The 17,511-nt window shown below is 50.7% G+C and overlaps 2 protein-coding genes across 2 annotated transcripts; one reads left to right on the top strand and one right to left on the bottom strand.

The window, feature by feature from the left end:
• Positions 1–3: 3 nt before the first annotated feature.
• Mrto4 (MRT4 homolog, ribosome maturation factor) lies at positions 4–6,573 on the top strand. The gene is made up of 8 exons (XM_028875271.2): positions 4–308; positions 2,343–2,401; positions 3,124–3,227; positions 3,800–3,881; positions 4,169–4,236; positions 4,524–4,675; positions 5,266–5,342; positions 5,449–6,573. Exons 1-8 carry the CDS (start codon positions 281–283, stop codon positions 5,596–5,598), a joined length of 720 nt encoding a protein of 239 aa, XP_028731104.1. The 5' UTR covers positions 4–280; the 3' UTR covers positions 5,599–6,573.
• Positions 6,574–9,611: 3,038 nt separating this feature from the next.
• LOC114697173 (aflatoxin B1 aldehyde reductase member 3) lies at positions 9,612–17,247 on the bottom strand. Its single transcript, XM_028875272.2, has 7 exons — positions 16,926–17,247; positions 14,399–14,586; positions 14,108–14,212; positions 13,795–13,891; positions 13,461–13,560; positions 10,953–11,082; positions 9,612–10,048 (listed from the first exon to the last, which is right to left on the bottom strand). Exons 1-7 carry the CDS (start codon positions 17,125–17,127, stop codon positions 9,887–9,889), a joined length of 984 nt encoding a protein of 327 aa, XP_028731105.1. The 5' UTR covers positions 17,128–17,247; the 3' UTR covers positions 9,612–9,886.
• Between the last annotated feature and the right edge of the window lie 264 nt (positions 17,248–17,511).

Raw genomic sequence — 17,511 nt, 5'->3', positions numbered from 1 at the left:
TCAAGCCCCTCCCCGCGGCGAACTATAGAGCGGAGGCACTTGGAGCGCTCAGGGCTCGGGAGCCGCCGGGATTGGAGGGACTGGAGGGACTGGAGGGATCTGGAACCTGGGCCAGGAAGTGGCCTTCCAGGCGCGGGACAGAGTGCAAACGGGGAGCCAGCCCGCCTCAGTTCGGGTCAGGCACACGCGAGGGGCAGCCCCGAGCGCAGTCCCAGAAGCCCCTGCGCCGCCCGGGTCCTGAAGGGCCACCCGGTCTTCCGCCGCACGTGTCTTCAGCGAGATGCCCAAATCCAAGCGAGACAAGAAAGGTGGGCTTGGGGGACTTCCATCGTGGGGGCGACGGGGACACGGGTGAGACGCCGAGGCCTCTCGGAGGAGATCCGCCGGCCGGGGCGGCGGGTTGACATCTGAAGGCGACGCGGAGAGCGGGAGTCTGAGCCGGACCGACAGGCAGCTCCCGAAACAGTCTTGAATCCCAGGCTCTCCTCGAACTCCTCCGCCAACGAGGATAGTCTTAAACTGCTGATCCTACCTCCCGATTGCTGGGGTTACAGGCATGCACCACTAAACTTAGTTTATGCTGAGCTGAGCATGGACCACAGTACATGCCTGTTAGGAAGACACTACCAGCTGAGCACTGAGCTGCATCCCCTGCCGCGCGCGTGTGTTTGAGACAGGATCTTGGAATGTAACTTAGACCTACTGTGTAGATCAGGCTGGTCTCAAACTCAAGGGCTTTCCATTACCTCATCTTCTCTAGAACGTAGGGATTTTATAGGCATGCATCACCGTACCTGATTGTGGCTCCTGCCACAATTCTTTTTTTTTAATGCTGGAGCCTTGAACTCTCCGTCTTCTGCCTTGGCCCCCAATTCCAGGCTGGGGCACCACATCCAGCTAGTGGACTGGCACTTTTGTGGGTGTTAGAAGACAAGAAATTGAACAAAAAGGGTCTGGCTTCATCAAGCTCACCGCTTTAATCATGGTGTGTGTTTGTCTGGGAGTGTGTGTGTATGTGTGTATCCTATATCCCTGTCAGGTAAGTATGGTTTGTCTGGTAGTTAAACGTTGGGTCTGCAGAAGGTGGATATGATACTGTTTTGTGTCATGTAGTCAGGAAAGGTCTCAGTGGTGAGACCACAAACAGAAACCTGGGGAAAGGAAAGTAAGCAACCTGTACAGCTGTCTGAGAGAAGGTTGTTCACAAGGTGAAAGGGGTCTGTGGTTAACATACTGTGGGAGAAGGAACCAGTGTGACTGTAGTAAAGGGGACAAAACAGGATTGAGGGAAAAGGATCTGGCCGTTGATATGACTTTACTTTAAAAGGACCACTTTGGCTACATTGATAGCCTGGAGAATATGAGGGCCGAGATGGAAGCAGCAAGGCCAGTAGCCACCTGGACAATGCCAAGTTGGACCAAAATCCTAGCAGTGGAGAGTCTGGGGAATGGCTGGCTCGGTGTGGTTGCCATTGACTATGTGCACTGTAAAGAGGGACTGTGAGTGGCAGGCAAGATAGATAAAAGGCCCTGTCACCTGCTTGAGACACCCAGGGCTTTGTAGCTGGAGTTCTGGTAAGTCCTTATGAAGTCATTGGTTTTAGAGAGGAAGCCCTGGTCTGATGTAGCAAACGCCAGTAACTCTTTTAGAAGTGGGATAAATAGGGCCTCAGTAACTTTACAGTAGAGGTTCTTGTGCGCCTCTCCCCATCCCCGGCATTCTTGTATTCTTGGGTCCAGATGCAAAATTGAAATGCGGGTGTGTAGTAGATAGAAAAGATGTGGTCCCAACAGGATGAGTCGGTATGTACAAGTAATCCCAGCACTTAGGAAGCAGAAACAAGGAAATGTATCTTGAGTTCAAGGCCAGCCCAAGCAGCCTTGTACCAACGTCCTGCCTTTTAAAGAAGGAGGAAGGAGAAAGAAGAAAGAAGAAAGAAAAGGATTGTCGCTATCATCCCATAGCTGACCTAACCATTGATGGCCTGTGCACCATGCCCTACAGCAGGAAAGGCTCCTGCCTCAGCCAGGAGGTTAGGGTTACCACTGAGAGCACTCTGTCAGCAGGACTGAGCCCTGCTGCCACACTGCGATAAATCCAGCAGTCAACCCAAGGGGCTGAGGGTGCCTGGATTGTGCTAGGAGATATATTTAGGGATCTCTGGGTCCGGGAAGTTAGGTAAGCAAGCACTCTCCCAGCCTTGAATGCCAGAAATGACAGGATCCATTGCTGCCTTCTACATATTGGCTTAGTTCAACCAAGCCTCCCAAGAATGAAGCAGAATTAATCTCTGAAGTATCCAGATTCATCACTTACCATCATCTCCTTTTCTTGGTTTTAGTTTCTTTAACAAAGACTGCTAAGAAAGGCTTGGAACTGAAGCAGAACCTGATAGAAGAGGTAAGCGCTTGCTCCTTTGGGTTTCTAGTGTGTGTCCTTGATAGGGTTGAGGGAGGACTGTTAGCAGTGCTTTAAAACCAGCAGCCCCAGAGTTCCCCAGCTCTGGAGCTCGGTGTACCTCCCACATCAGTAAATGGGTTTTCCACGAAACCCCCAGCGCAGCCCAAGCATCCCTGTGACACAGGGCCACCGGATGCTGTTGCTGTTTTGCACTCCGGATCATGACGGAAGCTTATTAGTGAGTCCGTAATGGCGCCGAGTGTCAGAAGCCTGGAAATCGCCAGGTGTGGTGACTGTGGCCATGCCACCTGCAGCTGACCTGCTAGCCCTGTGCTGAGGACCAGGGAAGCCCAGTCTCCTGGGGCATAAATTACCTGGAAGTGGAACTTCACCACAGAGAAGCTTCAGCCAGCAACCTGGGCAGGGCAGTGTGGATGAGGTGTCTCCCCTTGTTTAATCAAAATGATGAGGTCCTTGTGTTTTGGTTTAGTGGGGTAGATGTAGGTGGGTAGATGTTTCTAGATTAACTGTAAGTAGACAAAGGAAAATACTGGTTCTAGGAGACTATAAGGTGTGGGTTCCTGCTCACCTCCTGTAGTGGGTGACCTTGGTGCCAGTCATGGCAGTGGTAGACGGCCTGTAGATGATTCTCTAGCATGAGGCCGGAGTTGTCCGACCCATGCTGCCCCTTCAACTCCAGTACCTCATGAATTGTCCCACAGCTTCGGAAATGTGTGGACACCTACAAGTACCTCTTCATCTTCTCTGTGGCCAACATGAGGAACAGCAAGCTGAAGGACATCCGGAATGCCTGGAAGCACAGCCGGTGAGCGGGCGGTGGGAAGTGGACAGGGCACCAGGCAGGAGGCCTGGGCTGCCCCATCAGAACACAGCAGAAGGACTGGCCCTTTGGGGGTCTGCAGGTCACGTACCGAAGGGCACCATTTGTGTTCAAGATGGGCTTTTCCTGAGCTGCCGGGAGACAGGACTTGGTGGTCACCTGAGATGTTTCAAGATTGGTTCCTTCAGAAAAGTGGCCCCTAGGGTCTGGCTTACTGGTTTACTGGAATGCCATTTTGTACATCCACAGACTGACCCCAAAGCAGGCTGCAGGAGCTGATGAGTTGCAGTGCTTGGCTGGCACCAGTCTACCATTGGGCCAGCTCTGCTAGTGATTGTTAAAACATGTCTCTCCCACAGCCAGACGTGATGGATAGTTTTTTATGCTTGCAGTGAGCTGACTCAAACTGTTAGCAAGATCAGGTTCTGTGGCTAAGATGAAAACAGGAATCCTGGGGACACGTAGGTGGGTTGTACAGAGAACAGAGCCTCTGGCTGTCTGGTTCTGGGCTCCCTGGATTACTAGGCACTGCCTCACGGCCGCCTCTTTCTTGATAGGATGTTCTTTGGCAAAAACAAGGTGATGATGGTGGCCTTGGGTCGAAGCCCATCTGATGAATACAAAGACAACCTGCATCAGGTAGGTCACTGGTCCGGGCTGAGTGAGTCTCAAGCTCTGCTGCCTCCTCTCTCCTGCTCTTTACCTTTGCTGTGTGAAACCTGGGGGTCTCGAGAGACAAGCTCAGCTTAAATCGGTGTTCTCCTTAATCTGCAAATCTGCAGACCCATGGGATTGTTCCCATTGTCTCTTCCTGACCTGCCTACTAGGAGTTGTATCAATAAGAAGAGGTTTTAGATGATAATATGTGTGATCTGTGGATAAGGGCCCTGAGTGAAGGAGCACTGATATTCACTTTCATTTTTCAGGTCAGCAAGAAGTTGCGAGGTGAAGTTGGCCTCCTCTTTACCAACCGCACCAAGGAGGAGGTGAACGAGTGAGTGTCTAGAGGGATGGAGGGAGAGAAGCTGAGGGTCAGGGAAAGATGGAAGGATGGTCTTCGTGCTAACATCATATTGGGGCTGACTCTTGGAAGCCTCTTACTAAAACTGGGGTTCTGTAACCGGGGTACTCTCATTCTCTCTGGCAAGGTCCTCCCACTGGCTGAGGGTTCACGGCCAAGATGGACAGGGACAGGAGGCCCCACATCGTGTGCACTCAGAGGAGGGCCAGACTTCCCCTGAACGGTGGCACAGCCAGGAACTCTCCCCTTCTCTTTCTTAGGTGGTTCACAAAGTATACAGAAATGGATTTTGCTCGAGCTGGGAACAAAGCAACTTTAACAGTGAGCCTGGATCCAGGGCCCCTGCAGCAGTTCCCTCATTCCATGGAGCCACAGCTGAGGCAGCTGGGCCTGCCCACTGCACTCAAGAAAGGTAGGAGCTGGAGAGGTGGCCTGGGGTTAAGGGGAGTGGCTGCTCTTCCAGGTGACATGGGTTTGGTTCCCAGCACCCTCATCTGGCCTCCACAGGCACCAGGTACTCACATGCTACCATGGTCATACATGTAGACAAAACACCCCTGCACATAAAGTAATTTTTAGAACGTGAAGAAAGGAAGGAGCCAGGTAGTGGTGGCACAAGCCTTTGGTCCCAGCACTCAGGAGGCAGAGGGAGGTGGATCTCTGTGAGTTTGAGGCCAGCCTGGTCTACAGAGTGAGTTCCAGGACAGCCAAGACTAAACAGAGAAAGCCTGTCTCAGAAAGGAAAAAGATGAAGAAAAATGAAGGAAGACTGTACGGGAAGTCCAGAACGAAAAGCAGCTCAGGACCACTTTGCACAGGCTCTCCCCTCTGACCAGCCACTTCTCCAGTTTCCCCTGTGAAGGCAGAGCTGTGCCTTCGCCTCCTGTGGCTGCTGAGCTGCAGGGAAGACAGCCTGAGGCCAAATGCTTCCTAGCACAGAGAGCCAGCAGCAAGTGCCAGGCGAGCCCCTGCTGGGAGTAACTTGAGGCTGCCCTCCCACAGGTGTGGTGACCCTGCTATCTGACTATGAAGTATGCAAGGAGGGCGATGTGCTGACTCCAGAGCAGGCCCGTGTCTTGGTGAGTCTGGACGTGCAAGCTGGGGGAGAGGCCATTGTCATTGACCTTCTGCTGGGACATGGCTCACAGCTGCTGCTCCTCTCTCTGCTTCCTCCACCTATTACAGAAGCTTTTTGGGTATGAGATGGCTGAATTCAAAGTGACCATCAAATACATGTGGGATGCCCATTCGGGAAGATTCCAGCAGATGGACGATGACCTGCCCGAGAGCGCACCTGAGTCTGAGGGAGAATCAGAGGAAGAGGATGACAGCTGATTGCAGGATGTGGGACTAAGGCCTTCTAGCAAGTTCTTCATCGCCATTGGACCACCAGGACTGCTGTCGCCCCTTCTAGGGGGAGCAGCTATCTATTTTGCTATGGATAGAGACAAGGGAGGGTGCTGGGGCAGGACTTTGTTTCTACAAAGAATAAAATTTTGTCCCCGGGGTTTTCCCTGTGGACAGCAAGAGACTTTTCCTAGGAAGAAGGCCTTCAGCTTTGTGCTTCTGTTTGGGGCCTGCATGGCCTGGCTCCTTGACAGCACAGCACTGCAGATAGCTGACAGCAGCCTGCAGAGTTGGGGGTACTCTCCAGCCCTTTGTCTGGAATGGATTTGCTGAGGACATTTAGTGCCCTGACAACTTCATCGCTTATATGTGAACATGCACACACACAGACACACAAACCAGGGCTAAGCCTGACACATGCCAGGAACAAGGGCTTGTCCCTAAGGCAGGGGAAAGCCACTGCTGGAGTTGGGAGCAAGTGGTTTTATTGACCCAGACGCTCTCACTGTGTAGCACAGGGTGGACTTGAGCTTGCAGCAATCCTCCAGCCTCTGCCCCTAGTGCTAGGATTACACCTGTGTGCTACCACACCTGGCTGGCTAGTTGTGCTCCACAGGAGGGGAGAGCTATATGAACTCAGTGGTAAAGTATGTGCCTGCCATGCTTAAGGCCCCAGGTTCCTTCCCTGGCAGCACACAGAAACTGATGCAGGTTGTTTGGCCTCTAGACCCTTCAGGTTTCCTGACCTCTGCCCTGGAGAATTTCAAGTGCAGAGAGACTACCAAGACTGAATAGATGGGCCTTGGCTCTTCAAAATCATGAACACAAAACCCAGGACAAGCCAGTGCATTCATGCCTGTAATCCCAGTGCCTCAGGAAGCTGAGGTAAGATTAAAGGTTTGAAGTCAAGCCAGACATGATAACACCCACATTTAGTCCCTCTCCTGAGGACTAAAAAAAAAAGATGCCAGTTTGTTCTGTGACTAAAAAAAGCCAGGCATGGTATGTATTGGCAGTGACCATGTCAGAGGAAGACTGGGTTGCAATTGACTTCAGGGTGTCAGCCCACCAGGAAGAAAATCCCTCATGGGTGAGACTCAGTTGGGCAAGGCCCTGAAGCCACAGACCCCAGCGTGTCTTTTGCTTCTGCTGCCCCTTTACATATTTGCCCCTGCCATCTTCCTCTGGTATCCGGCATGGTGTGAATGGGTGTGGGGAGATCCCCACTGCCTGTAATGTAGTGTGTTTTTCTCATGGAAACATCCTGTTCTACTGAGCATTTTTATCTGTGGATTATTATGAAGATGCTTCCTTCTTAACCTATGCTGTCTAACTGATTTTAATAATGCTAGTTTATAAAGAGTTTGATAAATTTAAAAAAATACAAGGAAATGTCACAGCTAGGGCCTATGAGTTTCACCTAAACAGCTGCACAGGCCTCAGTTCAGGTTAATGATTAAGGAAAACAATTGAGTTCCAGGAGCCAGGCTGGCTCTAATCCTCTAATACTGAAGGATGCAGTCACAGGTTTCGTTGTGCATCATTAGCTGAAACAAAGCCTTCAAATAACTTCAGGTTAGACCAGATGTTTTGATAATAGCTTTGAGATGAAAAGCCCCAGAAAACAATCTAACATTCACAAGGACATATCACTGAGTTAGAGATTCATTAGGTTAGGGTCAAAAATACAAAGCAACCCAGTAGTTGCAAATTGATATACTTTCCTTGCTAGGTTTGGTTGGTGATCAAAGGTGATTAATTTCTTCTGCCCTTTTTTGCCCTCAATCTCCTGATGAATGGGTATTTACCCCAAAATTTTGAAGTAGAGCAGACTGATTCCACATATAAAAGTTGAGGTTTGTGATTCCTTTAATATTCCTTATCTACCTTTCAAGATAACTAATAAAGTGTTGACCCTTTGTAACTGCAAAATACAGTCTGCAGTAAAAGACCTGACTGAGAAGAATAACTTGCTTGCCTAAATGGTTAATTTATGACAAGTTGCTAGGGTATGAATGAGTGTGGGTTTTGGGATAATTTGTTTTTCTTCTGTAATAGGAAAATGTTTAATCATGTAAGGGATACGGAAAACATGCTGGTTTTTACTTACAATCATTCACTTGAAAAACAGAATATAACCACATTGTAATTTTTATATTGCCTGAAAGATTTTGCTGGGGTATATAACCAGGGTAAGGGAAAGACTAGAGATAGTTAGAGTTAAAATGGTTTAGGAGGAAAACATCAAGAATAAGAGTTAAAATGAGTTTGGAGGAAAACAAGAATAATAGAGTTAAAATGAGTTAGAAGGAAATCAGCAAGAATGAGAGAGAAGGAAGTAGAAGGAAAACATCTAGAATAAAGATGGAGTAGGAAAGAAAACATCAAGAATGAGAGAAGGAAATCGTCAGAAAAATAAAGAGAATGCAAAAGAAGAATAAAGATCAGAAGGAAACCATCAAGAAATTCTGTGAATGTTTTTTCCTTGACCCCCTCAGATAGAAAAAGTCATAGACTCTCTGGCTTCCCTTTGAGCACTGCCCTGCTGGAGTCTGCCCCCCAACCCCCGTCCCAGGTAGCAATAATACATACACCAGCAATTGGGAACTAGAGACAATGTGACTAGTGTCACATTCAAGGCCAACATGGTATACTCACCTATCTCAAAAACAAAAGGCCAGTTAGATGGCCGAGCAAGTAGAAACGCTTGCCACCAAGCCTGACCAACACTACTCAATGTTCCCCACCCCTCCCTGTATCCTGTGGGCTACAACAAAGTCGACTGCAGTGCTGTGTGGTGGGCTGAGGAGGCCTGTGGTACCCAGCTCCTGCTGCAGTACTTGGCAGTGAGGGCTGGGGGGTGGCGCGGTGCCCAGGCGGCGAGGTTAGCCCAGTGGACGATGGGGTCACAGTGGGCTGTCTCTGCATCACAGCACAGGCTGGGCTGCTGAGGGCACCTGCAGCTGCTTGATGTAGCCAGGGCTGACCATGTGAGGCAGCTGCACCAGCAGCAGAAGCCCAGCAGGTGGAAGCCTGTGTCAAGGCCGGAGAGCATGTCCTGGTGGCTGAGCTGGCCAGCTGCAGCCTAGGAAGTGGGCCAGGGAAAGCCTGCAACCCGTGGGGAGAGAGAGAGCTGCATGAAAAGGATGCATTGCAGGGGAAATGTGAATAGTGGGAAGCAAGGGCACGGGCACCTGAATTACAGCCTGCTGAAAGCAGGAACTCGGACAGCTGCACAGCCAGGAGAGGCGCTGCCTCAGGATCTCTTGCCCCAGGTTGGATGCCAGATGAAGAGTTTATCTAATTTTTATATTATTGATAAAAACTCAGGAGTCAAATATCCGGGTAAACCTGACTGATAAGAGAAGCAGCAATAAAAGCAACCAATGATCTCCTCTATGTCTCCTTCCCTGATCCAAAAGCCTGAGAATCTTTCTAAACCCCTCCCTATTACATCCTGTTCCTCTCTAAATGTATCCATGGTCCTCCAAAATCTCTATGGCTAATTGTGGATATCTAGGTGCTAACTCCACCCCTGATTCAAGGGTAAACTTGTAACACAGTAACAATGTCACTGTGCAACCAACCATCCTGTACCTCTGGGGATCTGATTTTAAGGCCCTGCCTCCTGCTGTGTTGAGCTGAGCCTGGGCAAGCCTGGGTTGACCAGGTGACCTTTCAGCTTCTTGCTGCCTATACTCTGCATGAAGGATGGCTGTGGACATCACATGGCCTACAAGCTGTGTAAGCTAATGTTGTAAGTGAACGATAAGACTTCAGCTGGGGAATAGAGCTCTCCACTGCTGTGGGACTTCATGGTGGGAGGAAGATACCCAACGTGATGAGGGAAAGGAATCTGGAGGGTTTTCCTACTTGAGCACTGGGCCACCACCAAGCCCCACTGCTGGAGAGCAGGCCACCCAGGGCCTCTAACCTCTGAAATCAGGCACACTCCTGCCCACTCCCGCTGGGCCCTCAGTGCAAGAAGCAAGGCACAGACATTCAAGAGAAGAAGGCCACCAGTCTGCTGCAGCCTGGGCTACAGCCATGACAGGTGACAGTTTTATTCAACAGGAGGTCCTGGGGCAGAACTCAGCCAGCTCACACTGAAGGCAACTGGGTGTACAGGAAGGCAGTAGAAAGAAACAAAACAAAGTCATCAGGGATCTGGATGAGGAGGGAAAGACCAGCTGAACCAGCTCAAGGCTCAGACTGGCCAGGGTAGAGCCCAGAGTAACAGGCAGCACCCTCTACACCTCCCCAGGTCAGACCCAGCTTAGCGGAAGTAGTTGGGGCAATCATGGGCAACCAGGTTCCAGGCTTGGTCAAAGGCCTCCACGACAGCCGCCTCCAGGGGCCCTTCCTCAACCAAGGCCAAGTTCTGCTCCAGCTGCTCCAGGCTGGACATGCCCAGAATCACTGCATCCCCATGGGCGCCCTGCAAGGGAGGTACAGATTCCAGCACACATCTGCCACCCCATGGCTCCCATCACACACCCCTTCCTGCCTATGGCTTGCTAAGAGGTGAGATTGCTAAGATTTCACTTCAGTATTGCTTCTGGGAGAAATAACCACTGCCTTCACACAGCCTGTGTCCTCTAGGCTCCTCTACCCCACAGGACAGGTTGGGAAACACTAAGCTTCAGGCCTGAGGTTTACCAGGTACTAAAGGGGCACATTACCCCAGTATGCCCACACTGGAGAAAGGGTAAGGGGGAGCAAGTGCAGACAGCAGGCAGAGAGGAACACATTTCCAGGGACACAGAAATGATTTCTCTCTCCAGGGAGTGACGGAAGTGATGAATTAAATAATTTTTTAATGTGCTTTTCAGAATCAAATCTATCTTACTTCCTACAACATGGAGCTGTGGGACTTGAAACCGGCCTGTCTGAACCAATTTCTCCATGTGAAAATTGAGATCATTAGACCTGGAGGGATGGTTGAAATGTTAGAAGCAGTTTCTGCTCTTGAAATTGACCTGGATTCAGTTTCCAGCACCCACATGGTGCTAGGTCACAACCACATGTAACTACAGTTCCAAGGGATGTGCCACCCTCTTCTGGCTTCTGTGGGCACTATGTGAACATGGTGCCCATCAGGCAAAACACTCATATAGACAAAATAAAAATAACTAGATCTTAGGGAAAAAAATCAAGATGACTGGACTTCACACAGCCATTGTAACAGTGAGGTGAGCCAGCACCAACATGGGTCACCACCCTGGGAGAAGCTGGGCCACAGAAGATGTCGCCTCAGCAGGAGCCCACTACCACTTCCATGCCTCCCCTTGCCCCATCCCACTTCACAGCAGAGGCTGAGCAGCCAGGACCTGCTGGGCTACCTTGAGCTGTGAGTGATGGTATATCCATCGCAAGGTGGCCGAGGTCATGCTAGGGGTGCTGGTGCCATAGGTGGACTTCAGAGCCTTCTCCACCAGGGCGATGCCCTTGAAGTGTTCCTCCTTCCAGTACCTGAATGGGTCGGGGAGAGACATGGAAGTCAGTGTCTTGGGGCAGTCAGGATCCTCAGGCAGAGCCCTGCCCCTTCAGCATCAGAACACACAAGTCTCCGGGCCTCTTGGCAGGCCAGGGATGGACACAGAGGACAAGAATCTGGTACTTTACGTGCTCACCAAACATTACAATCCAGCTCCCTCAATGAGGACTCTCAGCTGCCACCAGCACCACTTGTGAGTGCTGAGTCACAGAAAAGCCTGGGTAAAGTCCTGGGCACCAGGCTGGCCTCTGTGGTCCTGGCTGAGGCACCTCCCTTCCCTGAACTCACTGTCCTACTTACAGAGGGAGGGAACACCCTCCCTGCAGCCTGTCACAGTGACTTCTTCAGGGGAAGAACCCATTGGGCTGCACTGACCATGGTGAAGGCCACCAGGACATGATTCACTGGAGGAGAGCCCTGGGCTCTGACAGTGTGTGAAAATGACGTCAGAAACACTCATGGTTGGAGGCAATGGTTCCTGCCATGGGCAGGAGGATCACAGTCTGTTAGCAGGAAGCCTGCAGGTACAGGTTCTTTTTGGTTATTTTGTTCTGAGGTGCTGAGCATCCAATGCAAGGCGTCCTGCACACTCAACAAGTACTCTACCAGTGGGCAGCATGCTCCCACTGCACAAGGCTGGAATCAAGCAGGGTACACAGGAAGGCCAACACAGACTGTTCACTGCTTTCCCTCTGCCTCCGGACTTTTCAACAAAACTGGTATCGGAGCCTCCTGCAGAAAGCTTGCTTGCTGGGCCTTACCTTGCCAGACAGAGAATTCTAACAGCAAATGTATCAGTCTATGGTCTGCAATGAACCTTGGAGACATGACAACTAAGATGCCAGAGGGGAAGGGAGTGTAAGAGTGTCACACAGTGGCTGGCAATGGTGACACACACACATCAAGTCCCACATCTCAGGAGACTGAGGCAGGAACATCACAGGTTGTTTTCTAGCCTGGATCGAACCACACCTCAATGAAAAAATTGTCACTATGTGGATTTACAAGTAGTGTTCCCCTTGCTCCACATCCTCTCCAACATAAGCTATCATCAGTGTCTTGAGCTTAGCCATTCTGACAGGTGTAGACTAGGCCCTCTGGATGGATGAGACAGTTGTTTATCTTGAACTGTTTATTGGGCCTCTAGGCAGTGGGATCAGGACCCCTCCCTGTTGTATGGGATGGCTTTTTGGAGCCTAGTGACTATGGAGAGACACTTTGGCAGCCTTGGTACAGGGAGGAGGAGCTGGGACCTGCCTCAACTGAATGTACCAGGATCTTCTGACTCCCTATGGAACACCTTGCCTTGGAGGAAGTGGAAATGGGTGGTGACTTGGGGGTGAAGTTTGGGAAGCAGGACGAGGGAGGAGAGGGGAATCTGTGGTTGGTATGTAAATGAATAGAAAGTCTCTTAGTAATAATAAATAAATAGGAAAAAATTGTCACTAGAAAGAAAAAAAAAAAGACCGAATAGTTGATAATTTTTCAATTTGATTCTCTTTTCCTATTCCTGGGAATTAAAGCTAGGGCTTTGAGCATTCCATCCCCAAGCTAGAGGCCGGCCTTGCACTGGAAATCCTTCTGCAACAGCTTTCCCAGTCACACCAAATATTTAGAAAATTAACATTTGGAGCAGAGTTCGGTGACAGACACTAGTAATCCTAGCTCTTTGGCCAGGTGGTGGCACACACGTATAATCCCAGCACTCAGGAGGCAGAGGCAGGCAGTCTATGAGATCAAGGCCAGCCTGGTCTAAAGGGCAATTTCCAGACAGCCATTGCTACACAAAGAAAACCTGTCTTGGGGAAAAAAAACAAAACAAAAACAAAATGCATAGCTCTTTGAGTGTGGAAGCAAGAGGATCATCCTGAGCTACACACAAAGTCTGAGGCCAGACCAAGATACACAAGAGGCTGACTCAAACAACTTAAACCAAACAAACAGAAAACAAAAAAGGAAAAGAGAGACAGAAGGAGGTTGGTCCCAACACTGTCCATCTATGACCACTTGAGACAATGATGACAATTTCACTCCCAAGATGTCATAGGACTTAGACTCACTGGGTGAACACCAAGCTCCAGTCTCCCCCAAGTCCATCTGAGGTTGTCCTCTCACTGTTGGAAGTGGAAGAGCTTTTCCCAGAATGGCACACAGGGTAACAAAACTACAGACAGCAAGGGATCCATACTAGGATCCAGAAACATCCCTCAGATGCCCAGGACAGCTGACATCCAGTCTTGGGTCTGAGTATCACAGAAAGATTGGTCCCCAAGAAAGCAACCTCAAGGATGCTCCCTCAATTCAGGAAACCTATGGCACTTCTTCACAAGACACAGCCCCAAGCACAGCTCACCGGTTCATGTACATCTGAGAAAACTGATTCCCAAAGAAGCGGCTCTCAGGCTGCTGTCCTTCCTTGTCCTGGTATTTGTATCTGCCAGTCAGCAGGCCCCCTGCAGGAAGAAGCAGTTAGTACCTGGCTCAGGCTCCTCCCACAGATAGCCAGGTCAGTCCCAAGAAGAACTGGAGCACAGGAGGGAAACTGGAAGGAGGGAACCCAGACACCCCTTCTCTAAGCTCCCAGCTTCCTTGTGCCTGACTGGGCATCCACCAGAACATCAATAGGCAAACACAGAACAGCCATGCCCACCCATCCATGCATAGGTCCATCCCATGGCAGTTCATACCAGCCAAAGGGTTGAAGGCATAGAACCTCAATCCAAAGTGTCTGAGGCAGGGGAGGAGCTCCTTCTCCACCTGCCTGGTGGTGGCGTTGTACATGCCCTGCAGGGAGACAGTTGAAAAGGGGGACATGTCAAGAGACCCCCAAATGTATTTACCTAAGTCCCTCACTTTAGTCCTTAACCATCCTAGACCTTGACAACTAGGGCATTCACCTAGTGCTGGTGACTAGTGTCATGCTTATGCTCCAAGATAAAGGGTCAATGGAGTCTTAGACCCCAAGGTCTGGATGGTCCTGGCACACCAGTTTCCTCTCACCTGGTACACAGTTGGCATGATCCAGCCATTTTTCTTGCAGAGGGTACAGATCTCAGCCACTTCCCAGGAGGCATAGTTGGACAGGCCAAGCTCCACGAACTTGCCCTGTAGAGGAGAGACTCCATCACAATCCAGCTTGGACCAGGAGACAAAGAAGGGGAGACTGACTGTGTGGGGAGCCTGGAGGGAGGTCTGTCCACCTCTGCTGTGTGTTGCCAGCACTCACTCTCCTGGCAGAGTCAAGTTGAAAAGGTTAGAGAGCATCTCTCCAAGCTCAGGGACCACCCTCACCTCCTGATGCAGCTGGTGGCAGGTCTTCAGTGTCTCCTCTATTGGAGTGTTGTGGTCTGGCATGTGTAAATAGAAGAGGTCCACCCGGGGACACTGCAGCCTCTTCAGTGATGTCTCCAGTTGGAACCGGACATCATCAGGCTTCAGTGTCCTCCCAAACATTGGACAAGCCTTGGTGGCAATTTTCACTGTCAAGGGAGAAAATTACAAGTTCAAACCACTTTACCAAACAGAGTACCTATTGTAACAGTTAAGGAACAGAGCTGGGCAGGACAGGATGCTGTATGCCCCTGATCCCAAGCCTAGAGAGATAGAGGAAGGAATCAGGAGGTCAAGGTCATCCTTGCCTACAAAGTACAAATCTAGGCCTGTATGAAACCCTATATCAGAAACGAAGAGAAGGGAAAGGAGCAAGAGAATGAGGGGAGGGAGAGAGAGAAATAAGAAAGGTTCAGAAGTCCAAGGCAGAGATGCAATGGGGTTCAAACTGCAGCTCTGCCATTGGTAGCTCTGGCCTTGACCATTGACTGCTCCTCAATGCTGCCTGCAGTAAATGGCAAAGAGAGTGATGACGGCTCACACAGAGTCCAAGTTGACAGGCTTAGCCTAGAGCAGACACTAAGAGTGGTTGGTGTCCTCACCATGACCATGACTTCACCGTGACTTTACTTATTGGGCTCCTGGATGAGCCAAGCCCGGCACTGGAGCTGGGAGAGGCAGAGGATCCTGTAGCAGGATTCTCAAAAGTTCTTATTAATAAAATCAAACCTGAGGCCAGTTATTGGGGTCCATGCTGGTAGATCAGAGAGACAGAACAAGCCACAGCTAACCTCACCTGGCCAGATCCTCAGTTGGTTTTGTCTCCTCAGACTGGAGGCCTCTGAGTCCTCATCCGGAATGGGTCTCAGCTGAATTACTGCTCAAAAGCCTGAATGCTTAACCAGCCTCATGCTTAACCAGCCAAAATGTTCTAGCCAAATGCCTCTAGTTTCTCGTCCTCACGCCTTATATATCTTCCTGCTTTCTACCACCACTCCCTGGGATTAAAGGCTGGCTTTCTGGGATTAAAGGTATGTGTCACCATGCTTGGCTATTTCCAATGTGGCCTTGAACTCACAGAGATCCAGAGGGATTTCTATCTCTGGAATGCTAGGATTAAAGGTGTGAGTGCCACCATTTTCTAGCCTTTGTATCTAGTGGCTGTCTGTTCTCTGACCCCAGATAAATTTATTAGAGTACACAATATTTTGGAAAACACAATACCACCACAGGATCCTGCCTTTGTGGCTTTTGCAGAGCAGAGCCAATGTTGAGTAGTGAGGCAGGGAAGAGCTTGTGGTTCCACAGTGGGGCAGAGCAGGGAGGCAGGGGCTAGCCTGGGGATCATGAAGAACCCTGAGAATCTCCTCTGAGTGTCTAGGGCAAGAGATAAGCTAACAGACAAGGAATCAGGAGGTACTTGTTCACAGGGAGGAGGAAGCAGGAAGGCCCTGAGTGGGTGCTGACACTGAGGAATCACATACTTGGGACTTTTCCATTCTACCACATTACTTGACCTTGCTGATGGGACATCAGCTTCAGATCTGAGCTGTGGCTCTGGCCCAAACAGCCCTGAACTCATGCAGGGGAAGGAGGGAGGGCTCAAAAAAGAAACATCAATCAGAAGTCAGATCCAGACTCCTGTGTGATAATGTGGAATGTGTGGAATGCCAGGACTCTAGACGCTGTGGCAGGAGTACCCTAGCCTGGGCTACATGAAGATGCTAGGCTCACCTGGGCTGCATAGAGAGATCCTATCACAAACACAAAAACAACAACTCATAGCTTTCACTGGGAGGTGGGCGGGAGATCTGGAAGCAGCAAGGCACTGAGTGAGCAGGTCTGCTTCTGTTCTGGATCCCACCGTGCTCTGCATCCAGGAGCAAAACCCCTTATGGGAACTGTGAGAGTCCAGTGGAAGAGGACAAGTTCTGTACAGCATAGCAGCAGCCCAGAGAGTGCAATGCCACCACCTGAGATGATGAGGCAGGGGAGCAATCAGGCTGCATGGCTCCAGGCCCCTGTTCCCTTTGTGTGGCCAAGCTGGTTCCTATGGCTGCCACCCTGTTGGAGCAGGAGACCTGTTAACCAACAGGCTCATGATCTACAGGATCCAGGGCCATTAGCAAAGGAAGAAGGAAGGAGGTTTCTGTCTGGATGGTGCTGAGCATTGCCACAAAGACAGGAGTCTTTTAGATCAGATGCTTCCGGGGCACCAGCTGGCAGCAGCCTGGAGCCCAGAGACCGGCTAGCCATATGGGTCCAGGCTGGACCAGAGCTAGGCACATGGTGTGAGGAGGAGCCGAGGCTAGTTTTTCAGAAGAAAGTGTGGAAGGAGAGTGTCAAGTTGAAAGCTAGACATGCCTAAAGGATTGCATGCCTGAAGAGTTGCAGTTCTCAGAGCTCTTGGCTGGACAAGGGATGACCAGAGCTCCAGGAGCCCAATGAAGCTGTGCTGGGCCAGGGGGGTGGCAGGTGTGAAGGTTACCTTTGCAGCCGCTTTGGCCCAGCCCGAGCCCCAGGCCGCCCAGGATAGTCTCCGACTGGCCTTCTGCATACACGAAGGCGGTGTCTATCTCAGTGTGGCCGCGCTGCAGGAAGGCGCGCACCGAAGCGGCGCTGGAGGTCGGGTCCATGCGGCGCCCCATCTCCATGGCACCCAGCACAGTGGCGGGCCGAGCCTGAGACATGATGGCTTTGGTAAATGTGACGGAAGGCGAAGGATAAGAGAGGAAGGTAGATCCAGCAGTCTGCAGCTGTAGCCTGTGCAGAGGCGCTGACCGCTTTAATACCTTGTTGTTAACACGCCCATGGGGCGGAGCGAGCAGAGGCGGGGTGGGATCCTGCAGGACTGTGCTACTTCTTTAGAGCTGGGGGCCCTCTGTACCTGCTCTGAGAATCTTGCACCCACCCTCGCCCCCTTGAAGTAGGTGGTAGGTCCCCATGAGCTAAGGTGCAGGCGAACCCGAAGGCTGATGGCTGGCACCCGTCCCTCTTCTCTATGCCTCATTCCTGAGCCACTCTGGGACTCTTGTTTCCTCCTAGGAGTTTGGGGGTGGGTGACCTCACGTCCT

This window comes from Peromyscus leucopus, chromosome 2 (assembly GCF_004664715.2).
Source record: "Peromyscus leucopus breed LL Stock chromosome 2, UCI_PerLeu_2.1, whole genome shotgun sequence".
Taxonomy (NCBI): Eukaryota; Metazoa; Chordata; class Mammalia; order Rodentia; family Cricetidae; genus Peromyscus; species Peromyscus leucopus.
This window is presented reverse-complemented; position numbering and strand designations above follow the sequence as displayed.